The following is a 20,276-nucleotide window of genomic DNA, read 5'->3' on the forward strand; positions in this document are numbered from 1 at the left end:
TATATATATATATATATATATAGAGTTTCAAAGTTTTCCTAGTTATTTAAATAAATTATTATATATATATTTGAAATATTATATACATATATGATAAAATACTTTTGTATATTATACATATACATATGTATATGTTGATTTGTTATTGCATTAAAATACAACATATATATAATTTCAAAGTTATTTAAATAAATCATTATATATTTACATGTATACATATCTGAAATATTATATACATGTATGATAAAATATTTCTATACATGATATACATATATATATATATATTGATTTGTTATTGCGTTACAATACAATAATACGATATTATATCGTTAAATTTGGTATCTTTACTTGGTAAATTTCCAGTTCAGCGACTTTTCCCAGTTTTGGTTATTTTTCACTGGCTTACAATTTCTTAAATGCGACGTTTTTTTTTTTTTTAAGTAACAGGAACCCGATAACTTTCTCGATTGATAAAATGAACTCTCCTATTACGGTAGCGAAAGACGGAGAAAATTAAGGAAAGTTGCTGAAAATTTATCTCATGGTACCATTTTTAATAAACATTCCAGAATAATTTGCTTCCACGGGACATTTATTATACGTAGACTCTGAAACATCTGTTTCGTGAGATTTCACGAAGAAGTTTCCAAGGGTAACATTTCTTTCCTTGAAACTGAAACGAACGTACAAGTTCGAACAAAGGATAATTGTTTATCTCGTTCCCTTAGTTGTTCCAACTGTTTCTGCTGCTCGTTGCTGCAGAATACAGAAATCACATAAAGCATAAGAGATTTAGGTCTCGGAATTTGAAACTTCCGTTTCCTTTTGTTTCCTTCTGTATGTGGCGGAGTGCCGTAAACTTCAAAGTTTACCCGAAGAAATTAGTTTTTAACGTTTCTTTCGCGCGAGACGTGAGAACCTGGAACTAAGAGGCGGAGCCTCGCTGTCATATCAAATTTTGTTTGCGTGTAAACAGCAAGTGCAAGGAAAAACAATTGTATTTTCACTGCACTTCCGGCGATGACACGTTGAGAGTGTTTTTATTGGAGAGAAAAGTTCTGTATTTTCAGAGTATAGAATGAAGCTTTCAAAGGAAATTAGCTAAGAATAACTGTTCCAGTCAGTGATTGAAACTTATTCTTATACGAATTTGATGAATTCATGTAAGAATAAATTTCGAACAAGTCTTAAATTATAATCAAATAAATCTTCACTGCACAGATAGACATAATTTTGTACAATAATTAAACACGTGTAACAGTTACTACATATTAGATGCATAAACACATATAAACACATATAGTACATATATAATTTTATATTTTCTTTTATATAAACACATATAGTACATATATAATTTTATATTTTCTTTTAAATTCAATACAAATGATTGAATAATAACAATTTCAATTTCAACTTTAGTTTTAAATAGCTAAATGATGTAATAATTAAATATAATTATAAGTAATAAATATATTATAGTTAAGTAATAAATAAGTTACATAAATAAGTTATATAAGTTATATAAATAAGTTTAATAAGTTTTATATAATAAGTTAAATGATATGATATTTTTACAATTGTGTAATATTACGCAAATAATAATTATTAACATAACATATTAATGTTATATATTATGTTAATTATTACTTTAGATTTATTATGTTATTTATATTTATCATTACTAATATCAACATAATATTGCGTAAAATAACATTACCATAATACATAATTTCGTTCATTATTGACATAACACACAAAATTTCACAGAACGAGCAAATATTGATTTCCATTTAGAAACAGACATGACCTTTACTTAAACATTTTTAGATCTAGTTTAGAATTGTTTTAGATCTCTTTTATTTTAATTGTTATCATTTAAATTGCAACAATTTATATCACAGAATTTATTATTATACTTGTAGAATATATTATAGAATTTTATTTATAGAATATTTATAGAATAATATTTCTAGAATATATTTGTATTTTAAAAATTTCGATATTAAAGTGTTTGTAGTGTTAGTCATTGCGAATTACACGCGACAATGTCATTAAAATTTTTTTTTCTTCGATTTTTTTTTTTTTTTAACAAAAAAGAAGAAATACTGTTACGGCAATACTGTATGGACGAAACTAAAGAGGTTTTCTCTCTCATGATGAAGTTGGGACAGTCACGCAATTTCTTCCCTATTCATTCCACGTACTTAACCCTCGGGATTTATGCTTTCATCCAAACCTACGTTTCCAAGAATTTTGTCGATGAACAGAAAACAAAAAAAAAAAAAAAAATTAAGAAAGAAAAATGCTTTATGTGCTTCAATGACAAATTCAATCAATTATCAAAGACACATAACTCAATTGAACAATCATTTCAATCAACTGTCAAAAATATATCCAGGAATGAATTTTATGCAAATGTTATGCTCCTCACTGGATATAACATACAGTTCACCAATAATTTGCAATTTGCATTTGTAAAATCAGGCATACCAAAGTTACAGAATTTCTAGCGTAATTAGTTTGAATTTTGTTAACGTTTGTTAAACGTGAAGTATAATTAACAAGGGTACTACGCACAGGCACGAAGTATGAAGTTAAACAATCCAGACTGCAGGTCGTGACAAGAATGTAAGCAGTTCTGTCGAAGCTTCCTGTTTGCATTCTGCGTATGATATTACACATTTACTTGCTACATATTGATAGTTTCAGGTATTAGCCTGCTGCATAGAACTTCGGTTTCATCCGATTATCTACTGTGTACTGACTGTAAGTTACAAGATTGTTGTTTTAAGATAATTCGCGCTGGGAATGAAGTATAATGACACTTTTATAGTTCTGGATTATCATATCCATGATGAGGAAATTGATATAATAATAAATACTAGGTACATAATATATATAATAATAATAAATATATATATATATATAATAAATAACAATAATTATATGATATTTATATATTTATATATTATAATATTATATTATTATATATAATATTAATACATGTATGTATATAATATTATATTAATATTATAAATAATATTATTATAATGTATATATTTACTAATATACTAATATTATTATAATATATATATTTGTATACTGTACTATATTATACTAATATAGTATAATATATATATAATAATTGCAATTTATATATATATATATAATAGTATTATTATAATATATAATATTAATATATGTATGTATATAATATTACATTATTATAATATTATAAATAAATAATATTATAATGTATATATTTATATTATATTATACTAAATATTATACTAATATTTTATTAGTATAACATAGTATTTATTATAATATATATATTATATATTTATACTAAATATCAAGTATAATATTTATTCAGTATGTTATCCCCCTTATATCTCCAATAAGTAAATCGATTATTTTACTATTGACTATAAAATTACCTGTACAATACTTAATTCGTTAACTCGTATAGGAATATCATATCGGACGCTTGGATCGTAACAATAATTATTGCAATGCAAACGCGAGCACTATAGTATCTGAAAAACAAAGGGAAATGGATTTACAAAGTAAATAGTCCATATTATGAGTATTGGTACATAAATAAATGAATCGTGAATGTAGTTATCAGATACGAGAACCGACTGTTTATTTTGTAATTGCCCTTTGTTCAATTTAACGTCTGGCATTGTTCCTGCAAGCTCTAGAATGGCAAGGTAGACATTCGTGTCACTGTTGAAACAGCATGCATTGTGGAACACTTAATGGAACAATTAATCTTTCGTTTAAATAGTTTTATCATTACAGAAAAGGCGTGTAATTAGAGGCGTAAATACGAATTGGAAATCTATGTGTTATGAAGTTGTACCTGATAAAATGACTAAATTTATCCTTGATATTAATCAGTGATAATAATATTATAAGTAATATTAATAATATTGATAATTAATCAAATTATGGGATCGTCGCTGTTTTTAATTAATTTCTTATTGTTTTAAGGGTTGAAAGATTTCTGTATAATTTGGCCCCAGTGTTGGGTAAAATATTATTTCAAATAGTAAATAATCTTGTTTATTTTATTGAAATATTTCATTTGATTTCAGTAAATGTTTAAAATGATACTTGAAGAATATTGAAGATATTTAAATTTTGTTTTGAAATATTTTAATTTATTTCGATATTTCATTTTAAATGTAATAAGTATCTCAATTTATTTTCATTATTTTAAATATAATCGCTGAGAATATAATGATTCACATTTATTAATTTGCGAGTAGGCAAAATTGTACCTAAATAGTAATATCTTGCTTTATTTCATTTATAATTATTCATAGTGCATGATTCCAAAAGTAAATGTTTGTGAAGTAACAATGACCAATCAATAATGAAGATACTTTAATGCATCATAACTCAATTTTGGATTATGAAAAATTATGTCTTTGGATACGTTGCGTTATCTGGGCAGGGAATATGAATCACTGATATTTGTGATTTATGTGTCACTCTGGGACGATTTTAATCTCGAAAACAATGATAATCAATCCTGTGACACAATATATACATAAGTTCTCTCACTAGTGAAAGGGTTAAATAATATATTACTTCGTACGAAGTGATATAAAAGATACATAAATTATAATATATAATTTAAAAATAATAATATAATGTAAATTATAATATCATCATATAATCAAAGTATAAATTTTATATTTGATTATTGCGCACATAAAATGGTCAATGGTTTTAAAGACTATTATAATAAAAACTACTATATTGATTTCAATAAAATTAGGAAGATTTCTTTTGCTTTATTTATCTTATAATGGTGTATTATATACATATTATGTATTACATATATATTATATATATATTATTATATTACATTATATTAATAAGATATGATTATATGTTAATAATTATAATATAAAATAATATATAATATATATAATTATAATAATTAATACTAACATAATATATTAATATAATAATAATAATATACGTGTCTTACTTGCAGAACACTTCTCAGTGCAACAGCAAGATTCTTTAATTTTGGTACTTAATACAATGTTTCATACAATAAGTACAATAAATACAATAAGCAAAGTAAGTACAATAGTAAAATGTACAAATTTAATTAACAACAATTGTGTATTCTACATTTTGTTATTTTTAAAGTGTCTTTGAAATATTTGTTTTTTATTTAGTCCAAAGATTACATATCTATACTGCGGGTTTTTATGCAAATTCATATTTTTGAAAAGACAATTAAAATAAATATTTCATTCACCAGTTAAGTACTACAAGCCATTGTAATTTGAATATTTCACACATTTTCGTGTATTATGCATTCTAGTGTCTTAAATTATCCATATTACATTCGAGTCTGATATACAAACGTGAGAAACGAAGGATAGATTTATTGAGGTTTGGGCAAATTTTATTATTCATTATTATTAGGACCCGTGGTTACTGGTTAAGTTATGTCTTTCATTGTGTCCAGATTTGGGATGACCCATTTGGCACGTTGAAATTGAAAATGAAATTCTGGACCATAAAATTTTTATAGCGCAAATGTGCATAAATTATTTACGTATCATTTAACTGCCTCTCGCTTATCGTTGCACGAAACTTCGGTCTTATTTTAATTTAATAATGATAATAATTTGTGCGTAATTTGATAACAATAATTGTTTTATTAATAATTTAATTTTATATAATATATATTATATGTTTGTTGTACAATCGATTGTTTTAGAATATATATTGAAACGTTTTTATTATAAACGATAAAATCAATTTCTTTCGTTTAATCCGTACAGTTCTTCGCTGATATTGTGACAATAAATCAAACAGTGATAAATAAATTTAACTTAATTATTTAATTTTAAATTTCACAAATTAAATTAATTTCACTAATTCTAGTGAATAAAAAGAATAGAATAGAATACTTTCATAAGTCCCGTTTCCGAGGAAATAAAATCTAATGATTCATCAACGTGTATTAGTTATTAATCGAGAGAAAAATTACGAAAATGAACGATCGAAGAATAAGCTTTGCTCTCGAAGAAATTAAATTTAAATATTTATCAAAATTTATTCTATTCAGAGACTATGCATATTTTATTTATTGAACAATTTGTTCAAACAGAAAGTTACAACAGTGTTTAATATAAAATTATTATAATTAAATAAAAAAAAAAATTTGTTTCTGTATATAACATTTTTAGGCAAAAAGGATCACTCGATTTTTGCAACCTTCGACGCGCCACTATTCGTATTGTGGAAATTTCGTGCTATCGATTTTATTCTGTGCGACGATAGCTACTTCTCGTTGCTGACAGTAGAAGAGATCTATCGATAAAGCAGGCTCGTTGACATTCTGAGACTAGTTTCTTGAATCGAGCACACTTGCACTGTTGAGAAAGCAACACAATCAGTTCAACACTCATTCTTCTATTTCGAAAGTGATGGAACGATTTATGGAGTGCTAAGTGGACTTCTATTTTTAGTTTATTTCTATTTTTATTCTATCTTTAGTTTATTTTTCTATTTTTATTTCTATTTTTAGTTTATTTATTTATTTATTTTCAAATGTTATATACTTTATTCATGTGAACATCATACACAGTTATTTTTGTTATACGTAGCGTTTGCATTTTGTATTTTTAGTTTATTTCTATTTTTATTTCTATTTTTATTCTATTTTTAGTTTATTTATTTATTTATTTATTTTCAAATATTATATACTTTATTCACGTGAACATCATACATAGTTATTTTTTGTTATACGTAGCTTTTGCATTTTGTATTTTTACACTGTAGGTATAAGTTTGATTTAAAGTCTATAATACAGTAGTATCATTAATACAGTTTGTAGTTTCATGGGTTATTATGGATCTTCCTGTAATTTCAAATTCTCTATGAACAGAATTAATCCTCAAGTGATATTCGTGAGATCATAGATAGCCATAATAATTTGTATTATGTTACAAAAATTTAAACGATTTAATTTTATTTCGTATTTCTTCTGACAGAATTTAATTATTTAAAATTTCCAATATTAAGCATCATAAAACGTACATATATAGATCTTTATGGCTTTGATTGAATTATCAATAATGTATCCACAAGAATTTGTATAGATGCATTTTTGTTCATATTTCATCAAAGAAATGACCAAAAGATTCCTAACAGTTCATAACAATTTTTTATATAAATAAAGAAATATATAAATTATTACATTCATAAATACATTACTATATTATTAAGATTAATTACAGTTGAAATAAAATTTCTTTTACACATAGATAGATAGATTATTTACAATTAGTGCGTCATAGATAGTTATATAATAGATAATTATAGTTAATTATTATAAATAATTGTAAATAGTTTTATAGGACTATACTTAGTTTTAGAGATAGTTTTATATCACTATATAGTTATAGAATTATTATAGATAATTGTAAATAGATAGTTATTATAGATAATTATAGACTGTTATAAACAACTATGCTTATTTTCAAAAATAGCTTTAAACTCCTAAATACGAGATACTTAGTTTAGATATAGTTACAAATGACTGTACAATTATATTACAGATAATTGTAGATAGTTATTATAGACAGTCACTGCGCTTAGTTTTGGGAATAATTTTCCCAAATACGAGATAACAATAAATTTATTAAACTATTTATTATACCAAATTATTTACTTATTACTAAAAACTATACTTAATATGTTAAACTATATATTAAATTTATCAAACTTAAATTTCAAAGATAGTTTCAAATCACCATTGAGACATCAGTATTTGCAAGAAAGATTAATCAATTCAGCCATCTGGTCTACTTTTAATTATTTGGCTGTAATAAAATCACTCTACGGGTTCAACTATGATCAATGTTCAATGTTTCCTATCAACAGATTGGGAAATTTACTTTATACTGCATGAGCTCCGAGCTATGTCACTTGAGACATACCTCACACAAGTAACTCAAGACTTCAGTTACTGATGCGATTACTTAACTATGTAGCACTAAAGCTGGTAGTAAAGCTGGGGTAGTTTCATCCATGAAAACTGAAACAAAAAACTGATATATATATCTGATATATATAAAACTGATATATATAAAACTGTAAATATATATATATTTATGCAAATTTATATTTTTTTTAGATTATAATTTAAAAAACACACTCTCGGTAGGAAATTGTTTTATGTTTGTTTTACGTATGACATTATAAAAAGCATTATACTTCGGATATTTTATACATCTTTACGTGTTATTTGCATTCTGTGCAATTTCGCACTTTAATCGATGAAACTCGACATTCTCTTGATCCGTTTGTTGGACTGTTGGGTATCAAAATGATCAGTATTTCGAATAAAGTAATAAATCCCAGTCAACAGTTTCTAAAATCGTCATTTTCTAGGAAGAAAAAGTACTTTTTTGAAATATTTACGAGCGAGGAAGCCAATCGGAGATTCTAAAACACTGTGCGACCAAAGATCATGAATCTTTCAATACTCACGAACGTACTAACGGGTAACATTCGAGATAGCGATGCATTTATGTCCATTGTTCGGGACAAAACACACATAGTGGACAACCACCTATTATTCACTTGCACCCCGTTCACGACCAGCAGCCCAATACTGGTTTGACAGGCAACATTCGTGATAGAATCGTGTAACAGCAAGGTCAGCCCCGGGATTTACAACCTTGAGAAAGGAAGTAATTTGCAGGATTTGGGGTTGCAAGCGTATAGATAACGATACTCCCTATCGCATGCTTTATGTATGCATAGGACGAAGGCAATGTTTCATTCAATGTTATATTCCCGAATTTGAAACGTAAACTTCCGATGTATACGAGGACCAGGTAACTCTTCTGTCAACGGGCTCGGAAAGTTCATAACAAAACTTAACCCTCGCTGGTCCCTTGTGTGTCAATTTGACACATTTTTTTTGTTCTTACAAAATGTGTAAAATATTTATAAATGTATTTATAATATTTGTAATATATAAAACATTTATACATATTATAAATATATTTATAATATCTATAATATATATTATAGAATATACTATAGATGTTATGTAGAATATATTAATATATATTAAATATATTTATATCTACAATATATAAAATATATAATATATAATATATAATTATAAATATTAATATATAAAATATATTATATGCAATATGTAATTTATGTATAAATATATTTATAATATCTATAATATATAAAATATATAATATATAATTATAAATAATATACAATTATTAATATATAACTATATTATATATAATGTATAATTTATATATGAATATATTTATAATATCTATAATATATAAAATATCTATAATATTTATAATATATAAAATTTGACACAATAGAAAATGTGTAAAGTGTAAAATATAAAATTTTTATAAAATGTCTATATTTAAGAGTAGCTTTGGGGAATTGAATAGAAATTTATTTATGACTCTATGTAACAATCTATGTAACATTGGTATAACTCGCAATATTGGTATTACATTTATACAATATTTTTTCGTTTATATAAAGAATTGTTACACTAGTAATTTTTTTATTCACTTTTTCAATAAACAATGATAGAAATTTTCGTGGCCAAAATGAAAAAATCATGGCGGTAAGGGTTAAATACTACTCTGACTATATTTGACTAGGTAAACGCAGAAGCTAAATATGCATGTGCTTCGTTAAGATAGCTTTTACTCTCTCTGCCACAGATTTCGTCGTGTCTTGAAAAATTCATTCACTAATCATAGTTGGAAATTATACGAATATCGTTTCGAAGAAATATTTCGTTAATGTAATTGTTCGACCGAATTTTAAAAGTAATTATCCATTCGTTTGTAACGAGTCGTTTCTTGAATTCATTCGAATAATATCTAAGTGTATTATAACAATTGCGGCAAGAGTTACTCAAAAAAAGGTGGTGCAGTAATTTTGTTTGAAAATTATTACATAAAACTTATTCATAGTAACTTAAACTTATTCAAAAGTACAGGATTAATTTAAATTTAAAATTATTCAAAAATGTTTAAAATTAATTTATCGATCAAAAAATTATAAATTATTTATATATATATATATATATATATATATATATATATATATAATATTATAAATTAATACCATATACAATTATTATAATTTAATATAATAATTAAATCATTTTGAATGAATATTTAGCAAATATAATTATTCCAATGAATTCTTAATAGAATATTAATTATACAAATCATTCTCTGAATTTATTTAAATAATAAGCGCATTATAATAATTTTACAATAAAACATTATTGAAGTATGAGTGAACGGGAATGAAACGAAATTTATTTGTTATTAAATACAAAATTTAAATAAACATGCAAATATCATTTCAATATGCATTCAAATTAACTATTTTATTTATTTAATTTTTCTAAATTATTCACTTACTATCTTAATTTTAATTACGATCATTAGCGAAGAAATTGAATGGTTTGTTGTTTTTTGATTAACGAATACTACTGATTTACGCGAGATTCAGCATTCGTTTGAAATAGAAGTCATCTTCTATGAAAGTAATTAAATCTCTTACTCGGAAAGTTATTCTGAAACCACTTGAGTAACTTTGAGTAACAGATGCTGCGTTAATTTTAGAGCAGTTACCGACAGCTTAATATCATTTTCAGAGAAGCAAATTAAAATTTTCACTATGGAAACTTTTATGAAAGAGTATCTCCCGAATATTATTTTTCATTCAATTTTTTATTATTCTTACGTCTAAATTACAATTAACAATTATATTTCATAATGTTATTAATTTTACTATTAAAATATAAACTATAAATTAATGTGAAATAATAGCAATTTATTTATTATTATTAAACTGACTTTTGATATAAATCGTTGAAATAAATGCCTTGTAACTTATATATATATATATATATATGTACACGTTGTTTCTGTTAAGTATAAAAATTAATTCAGTACCTTTTTTTAGATAAATTCGTTATTCATCTTCTTTCGCATTATTTTGACAAAAAATTGTTTTCTGAATCATGCAAGTAAAACTTGTTTTTTCATGTTATAAAACAAATTCTTCTTACATTTTATCTTGCATGTTACACAATTTTACAATTGTGCTAATGATTTGTTGCACATCATTACTGTATATTATTGTACAATAGAATTAACATATTATGCAGTAACATTAATTATTTATTTTTACAATTTTTAATTATTTATTCCTGAATTGAAAATGGTAAAATCTAACGCGAGATATATTATAACTTAAGATTTCGCCGAGAATCTTTTCGTCTTGGAATCTTCCATTCGTGTAGGATATGTTAGGGGGAAGTTTTTGTATGTCGACGAGAATTGCTCTGTCAAAACGCGTTTACTTCTCATCGAAATCGCCTCGGGCAGTCACATCGGGCAAGAAATTCCGTTCTTCGCTTTTTCTTGATACAAACTACTGAACTGTGAGCTTTAAACTGCGGTGTATTGTTTGTAGACTGAGGGAAGCTTCGTTTGTTCGAATTTTTATAGTTGAATACTTATTTTTTATATTAATAATACATTATGTTAATAGTAATATTAACTTACTTTTTATTAATAATAATCTATGATGAAAATAATTTATTTTATTTCATACTAATAATAATAGTAGTAATAATAATCGTACATCTGTATTTATTATTGGTAAAATTTTTAGTATAGTGACCTTTCCCCTTTTGCTATGTTTTTCTAAAAAAAAAGTAATAAGAACTATGTAAGTTTGTTTCCGACCTTCGGAAATAGCCAAGATTCGAAAAGCTGTCACCAGAAATTCACAATTTAAATTTAAATATATTGCTGTCCTATTAAATTTTGCATTCTATTAAATATATATTGCAATTTCTCACGAAAGTATTCGAACGATCATGACAACTTTTCACAAGTGTTTTACGTGTAACATTAACAATGACTGTAATGATTATATTAGTCAAGTTTGAAATAGATTTATAAATTACCATTGTTATCATTATATACAGAATGACTTTGAAATAGGTTTATAAATTACCATTGTTATCATTATATACAGAGCAGAGCATGTTGAATATTCGAACGAAGAGATTTTATTAAATTAAATAAAGACTTTTACAACGTACGCGGAGAAATATAACTTATTATTAAATTATAACATAATATCATTGTTATTAAACATTGAGTAATGATCATTAAATTACAATTGCAGTAATGATCAATAAATATAATTTATAAATTGAGTACATAAATCTCATACAAACACATTCAGTTAAAAAATGGTTTAATACATATGTACTTGATGAAGTTTTAAATTGAATTTTCTCAAAAACAAAAATTGTACTTGATATTTTTCACTTATTTTTATAGCTAGAATAATTTTCTGTTCATTATTTATTCCTGATTTGTTTAGAACTAGCATCAACTTTCAATTTTTTTGAAAACCTTTAAATGAAAATTTATTCTTTATTTATACTTTTTTATGTGTCATAATGCGACCTCGACTTTCTTGAAAAATTTTGTAAGCTTTAAATGAAAATTTATTCTTTATACTTTTTCATGGTATCTTCAATACTGAGAAAATCATGAACACATATCCTTCTCGAATAAATACATGGTCGATTGATTGGATATTTATTCAACATAGTGGCAAATAAAACTTTATTACAAAATTTTGTTCAATACCATTTGAACGTTCTGTGGGACCTTTTAAGGACTCGGTATAATTTTCCAAACTGATTGCACTGTTTTTCGTCAAGTTAAAAAAAGAAACGTTCTTCCATTCCTGATAGATAAAAAGAAAAATCCGAGGGAAACGGAAAGCTGACGATATCCTGATGTAATTGTCTTAGCTTCGTCCTTTTTCACTGCAGTTTTTTTGTTCCTTATCCACTGCCTGTCGAGCTTTCACTACAGTGACGAGCGAGCCTTCATCGTTGAAACATGAGACCGCAATTCACTAGGCACTTCCTTTCTCCGCGATTAAGTGGGTTGTTTAAACTCTTATCGAAACAAAGAAATACGATCTCTGTAGGAAACGAAAAGCTGTTGCGAGGACTATTGAAGACTATTATGGTATTTCGTGCGCTGTATGATAATAATATATAAAATTATGGAGTATAATATATAATACAAAATATATTTATTTTATTTTATATATACAACATAAAATTACAATAATACAATAATATTTATAATTTATTTATATTAATTGGATCGGTAATATGGATATGTTAGTAAAACAATTAAACGATTCGTCACATAAAAACACTTCCACTCATTCGAGTTAGTAACACATTTTTCCACTTGTTTAGTCTTCTACTTTCCACTCTTATCGAACTGCACTGATTGTAAGGGTGGACCATTATTGGAAATTTCTAAAAGACACCCGACCTCCCTCTTAAAGAGGGAGGTAAGGGGTGTCGGATTTTGGGATGGCAGAAAGGGGCGTATTAGGGAGAAAGAGACCTGATAAGTGTTAGGAGTGGGGCCAGGTCAGGTAGTTAGTGTCCGACTTTTGGGGGAATGGGCCAGGTTGAGTAGTGTTGGATCCGGGGGGCGGAGAGCAGGGTCGGGTAATAGGCGAAAACGGGGGATCAGTGTAATTCGCAGTGAATTTCGGGGGGGGGGGGGGGGGGGGGGGAATAACAGGCCGAGTAGGATCGGTTTTGATCGACTCTTCCACATTCATGACAGAATTTTCATCCGTGTGATGAGGGGAGCCTTCACCGGATTTTCCGATGGGAAGTATCATTTACAGTAAACTCCCTTCACGCCACACATTTTTAGGCTTATTCGAAATAAACCAGTGTCGAATTATCTAATTAGTGGATTTCCCGCGTATTTATGTTTATGTGTCAATTAGTCCACCTTCGAGTTTTGGCCATTCGCATTAGACACCTAGCGGTACTCTGCCGAATTATTGTTTTGTCGACTCCTCGATTACTCTCACGTACAAATATATAGGGTGGTCACTGAAAGACTGAATGACATAAAACAAAAATAACTTTCACAAACGCATGTTTTTTAAATTTTTTATTATTTTATTTGGAAATATAATTAATGGATTTTTCTCTAGTAACTTTTTTTATAACCTACAAAAAAAAAAAAGAAAATAAAAAGGATTGAAAATGAACAAGTTATGACTTTTTCAAACTCTTTAGTTTTTTAGTGGCTATCCTGTATAATAACAACAATAACAACTGTATAATAACAACATTGATTTTTACCGTTTCAGAGAAACGTAGAGAATTTTCGATCGTCAGAGTGGAGGGAAGAAATCGATCCGAAAGACATGACGCAGTACCACCAAACAAGGATCCACACATCAATCGTAGTGGTATGTATTATATATTAAAATCTGATTAAATTCTATAAAAATGTAACTACAAAGAATAACAATAATAACAAAATAAATTGTAAAATTCAATAAAATGAAATGCACGTCCACTGCTTGAATTGTCAAATTATCAAATTGAGTTAATAATAAATCGTTAATAATTACTATTAATAATAAAAAATTCAAATTATCAAATTGAGTCAATAATAAACCGTTAGTAACTGCTATTAACAATAAACTGAAAGTGAATGAATCAATGAATTTTTTTCACATCATGTATGTATCTAAGTTCCTATTCACCATTTCACTATACTCGTCGCTTTATGAATAAAATGAACCCGGGATTGGAGTTTAATGACCATCATGCTTGCTTAACGATTTCCTCAGGGGTATTGAATCAACGCGGCGTTTATTGAAAGTTGTACATATATATATAATAATAAAAGTCATGTACTATGTCTGTATAGGGGCACTATGTCTTCAGACATACAGTCATTAAGGGAGTACACGTTTGGTTTTAATGCACAGTATTCCAGGCATTGTCTGCAATAAAAATTCTGTTACGATTCTCTTAGTAGCTATTAATCTTTGATTTCATCGCGTATTTCTTGTATTATTACGTTCCATTTAGAATTTAATGTTACTGTTCGTTTCCAGTTTTTTGGTGTCCAACAGTCGAATATTATTATATCATTATTTAGTAATATTAATACATTAGTAATAGTATTTAGTAATATTAATACATTAATATTACTAAATACTATACATTTATAATACTATTAATATATTAATACTATTAATACATTAGTAATAATATTTAGTAATATTAATACATTACAGAAATCTATTATTATAATTTAATTTATATTATTATATCATTATATATCATACGTTGATGTTCATTTCCTATTTTGGAGCTTTGAATTAAGCTTCGATTATTACTATATAATAGTATTAATATATTACAGAAATATATTATTACTAATATATTATTAATAAATCTAATTTGAAATATATTATATTATATAATAATATTATAATAGTATTCTTACAAATATTTCTTTTTCTTTATTAAGTGCTCTAAATATAATTGCAGCTATAATTTAATTTGTTTTAAATCATATTTGAAATATTTCTTTAATATCAGTGTTTATTATTAAAATTTCAAAATTTTCTTTACAAGTTATTTGTAATATATATTAATTGAAAAGGGAAATATATTTGGAAATATATTGTAATATATATTAATTGAAAAGGGAAATATATTTGGAAATATATTGTAATATATATTAATTGAAAAGGGAAATATATTTGGAAATATATTGTAATATATATTAATTGAAAAGGGAAATATATTTGGAAATATATTGTAATATATATTAATTGAAAAGGGAAATATATTTGTAAATTACTATATATTGAACAAATATGTCATTACAAATTAATTTTCAATATATCAATAATGTTTTACAAAAAATTTGTAACACATATATATACAATGTATTATATTATTATACTATATATTACTATTAAATATAATACATATCACATTATTACAATTATACATTACACAAACTTAATTAACTACAATACCAAGTTCAGTAAATAATTTGATCATTAATTACACTTTTAACGTTTCAAATTCTTACAAATACGTGATATAGGAAACCAATATTTCTTTTTGTCCTAAAATCTCAAGTCTTCAAACTCTTCCATAAAAAATTTCACACTCTAATTGTTGTTACGCTTACACACAATTACAACATTCTAATAAAACAAAGGATTCGAGCAATTTGTTTACCTACGTAGTTCCATTCACTGCTAATAATTATCATTTTGTTATTTATCGTCTCTTTAGAACACGTGACAAAAATCGAACTGGAGCTGGAGGAGGCTCCAGAGGACGTGATCCTTGTCGGATCGATGCCATCCGAATTGGACGACATCGGTGAAATCAATTCCACCTATCCGAATGGTGAGTACAAAAATCGCAAAATAAATACCTAAGTGACCAATCGCTCTCATGCGTGTGTAATTTGAAAATCACGGGATGGTCCACGATTCGTTTCGCTCTATTGCAAATTAGAAACAACACGCGAGATTGAAGGGACACGCAGGACGTGCCTTGAAATTTGACAATACTGTGGGGAGAAACTGACCTTTTCACGTTTTGGAAACACCATCAGTGATTTAGTTAATTACGTGGACTAATTGGTAGTGTTTACTCATGCGCCAATTCAGTGTGTTGGACGTTATTTAAATAAATTGTTATTATTTTATATAATATAGTATAGTTAGTTATATACAGTATATATAATATTTAATATATAATATATAACATAGCATAGTTAGTTATATACAGTATATATAATATACAATATAGTATAGCTAGTTATTATTTTATATAATATATAATTTTATATTTTATAATTTTATTATGTCTACGCAATTTTAAATTTATTATAACTATTTCTATTTAGGATGCGGATTTTGGTCCGTTTCAGAATTTTTCTGAACATCGTGAAAGAAATAGGATATAATAAAAATTTGTTTTATTTGTTATATATCATGATATACTATATTTTGAATATTTTGTTTAATTCGAATTTTCTGTAAATCCTCATATTACTTCTGTTAATATATAATGTTATATTTGCGTTAATGAAAATTTTATTACATTATATTCTACATGAAAATTAATAAATTTTCAATATACATCGGTTACTACTTTTTTTTTTGATAGAGAATGTTGTTACATTGATATTAATCGATTAAGAAATACATGTATCATTATAATTGTCGAAATAATCAATGAATGCAACGAAATATTTGAAATATAATAATCAATAAATAGAAACAAACTTTTCAGTCAAATGTAAATATTTGAAAGTACTGGAAAACATTAAAATGCTTATTTAAAGTGCAAAATTGAAATACAAATAAATAAAACAAGATATAAGATAAAGATAAAATTGATTAATTGATCTCAATTAAATTTTCGAACATGAAATATTTCAATGTTTTTGTTTTTAGTTTTGAATACGTATTTATATCTGATCGAGAGTTTGGGCTAATATTAAATTGTTGCAAAATATCTGATTTTACAATCATGTAGTAATATTTATTGATGGTCAATTTAACATAATTGATGTTTTGTCAATCATTTTATTACAAAGGCACAAATTACAATCGATATTGAATTTAGAAAACTTCGAAACGTCGCAATAAAAATTATAACTGGACAAGTTTCCGATGGAAAAATGATTTCAATTGTAATAACCATGACTCCCTTTCATACGAACACAACGAATCATATTTCGATTAATATTATATTCAAAGGAAGCTGAAATTTTTATAAAAACTTCGATCATTTCATTTGCAACGACTATAATAATAATACCACAAGTGAAAATTTTCAAGTTTCAAGCGTGAACAAAGAAGATTGTAGAGGTAAAAATTACATTTTGGTAATTTTATCGTCGGTGTAAATTTAGATAAAGTCGTGGTATTAAAAACAACACCGCGAGTTGAAATTTTTGTTCCAAGTATTTACAAAGAAAGGTGAAACGTAAAATCGAAAGAACGAAGTTAGGCAGATTCGCCAGAATAGTGTTCTATTCATTGTGTCTTGGAGCGGGAATATTGTTGAGATTACAGGAAGTAAAACTCGGGAGCGTTTATGGGAGCTGAAGCTTTCTGGGATTTCGAGCAATTTAACGAGCAGGATTTTACGACTGTCTCCTGCACTCTTCGGTTAGATTTGCACAGTGCAGTTCGGTTTTGCATGGTCTTCCTTTGCAGAAAGAGTGCTTTTACTATCTTCGAGCTCAAAGAAAGTGGTTATCCATAAAATTCAGACAAATTTAAGGGGAGACATTTAATTTAATTTAAGACATTTAATTTATTTTAATATAATTTCCAAGAGTCTCATTTCTCGTAATATTTTTATTAATGCAATAAAACTTTCTAATAATGCAATGAATATAATTTTGTAAAATATAATATAATGCAATGAACATAATATAATATAATACAATACACTATAATATAATATAATAAAATAGAATATAATACATTAAAATAGAATATAATACATAAACTATAGTATAATATAATACAATAAAATATAATATAGTAGAATATAATACAACATAACACAACCAATAGTTTTATATATAATACAATACAACATTATACAATACACTATAACACAATAGTATAACATATTATAATATAATAGAATACAATATAACATAATATAGCAGAATATAATACAACACAATACAACTAATATTTTTATATATAATATAATACATCTTACAATTATTAATAATTTATATACACTATATTAATTATAATACACTACAATATAATACAATAGAATATAATACAATACAATACAATCAATATTTTTACATATCTTAAAGAGTATGACTTTATGGATTTTGATGGACATACACACAAATTTAATTAACTTACCTGTATCAATAGTTTTAATTAATTCAAACATATTCCAATATAATATAGGGTGACAATCATTCAGAATGTTAACCTTGACAATATATTTCAATGTTGTCGAAATCCGTGAGGTTGTCTATTTGGTAAATAATTACCAAATACTGTAGCTAATATCTTTTCAATATTAACAATATTAATGTAATAATCTTGATATAATAAAACAAATTTTCAACATTAGGATACAATTCTCTTTCTATACTTAAATAATTCCATCACCATTGCGATAAGTTTGTATCAAGAGTAAGAATAAGTTTATTTCATCGAAAGACTGAAAATAATATAAATAAAACGATATTGCGAATAGGTATTCCAGAACCAGGTGCGGTTATAGTCAGAGCTGAAGAGGCATTGATAGTTATTCTGGTTCTTCTTCTCTGGGCTGCAGCGATCGCGTTATTCTTCAATCGATGGGGAAAGATCAGAATGCTAGAGCCATATCAACCGAAATTTCAACAGCAACACAGACAAAGCTGTACCACGATCGAACAAAATCCACTCCAGGTAATACATACACCTGTATTTTATTTGAAGATAAAATAAGTTACGTTTTCTTCCAGTATCTTATCAATCAGCTCCCGAAATTATATTTTTGTTAAATTTCGCTGCAAGATATTCTTGATGATATTTAGATGAAAAATATTTATTTTGAATGTTATTGTCTTGGATGATGTTAATTTCAAACTCAAGGTTCAGAGACTTTTTATTTGAAATTGAAATAATAAATAAAAAAAGGTGCAACAAAACGAGCTATAATGTATTATTTTTTTTATTATCAATCATTTGATTAATATTTTCTCTTTCGTGCAAATATTACTATTGTATTTGAAATGATATATTATTAATATATTATATTATTATTATTGATATATTATAAATATTATTATTATTGTATAATAATATATATTATTATATACATTGTATGATAATATTATATATTATATAATTGTAATTAATTATTACTATTAATATTATAATTAATTATTACTATTATTAATATAATTAATTAATTATTATAATTCAATATCTATTGCTATGACTTCATTTAGTGAGAAATGGTAGTATTTCATTTGAGCATTTAAGAAAGCAACAATGCAAAAATACAAAATTTTACAACATCAAAATTTTACAACATTCAAAAACATCATAAGAGTGATTTATGTTACTATAATTCTCAGCCCTTCATATTTCATACATTATAATGATTATTGCTCGTGCAATGTTACGTTAGTATTATACATGTTGTTCTGGCGCAGAACAGAACCCTCCGAGGCGTCTTGTCAGGTCACCTCCTACAAGCCTCGGCCCTGCCGAGAATTGCCAGATGTGCAAGCATACCTCTCATCCAAGGACACTTTCCCTGGCCTTGG

General features: G+C 25.8%; 1 protein-coding gene across 2 annotated transcripts in view; it reads left to right on the forward strand.

The window, feature by feature from the left end:
• Positions 1 to 6,874: 6,874 nt before the first annotated feature.
• LOC122533562 overlaps positions 6,875 to 20,276 on the forward strand; it is a 66,978-nt gene continuing 53,576 nt past the window's right edge. The window contains exons 1-5 of one of the 2 annotated variants that reach the window (XM_043663401.1): positions 6,875 to 6,879; positions 8,704 to 8,707; positions 14,290 to 14,391; positions 16,250 to 16,366; positions 19,214 to 19,410. In XM_043663401.1, the coding sequence (XP_043519336.1) occupies positions 16,315 to 16,366; positions 19,214 to 19,410 (249 nt within the window). In that variant the 5' untranslated portion in view covers positions 6,875 to 6,879; positions 8,704 to 8,707; positions 14,290 to 14,391; positions 16,250 to 16,314. Of the gene's footprint in view, positions 6,880 to 8,703; positions 8,708 to 14,241; positions 14,392 to 16,249; positions 16,367 to 19,213; positions 19,411 to 20,276 lie in introns of those variants that run through there. The other variant, XM_043663402.1, reaches the window with a different exon arrangement.

The sequence above is a fragment of the Frieseomelitta varia genome, unplaced genomic scaffold, assembly GCF_011392965.1.
Source record: "Frieseomelitta varia isolate USP_RPSP 00005682 unplaced genomic scaffold, Fvar_1.2 scaffold_539, whole genome shotgun sequence".
NCBI lineage: Eukaryota > Metazoa > Arthropoda > Insecta > Hymenoptera > Apidae > Frieseomelitta > Frieseomelitta varia.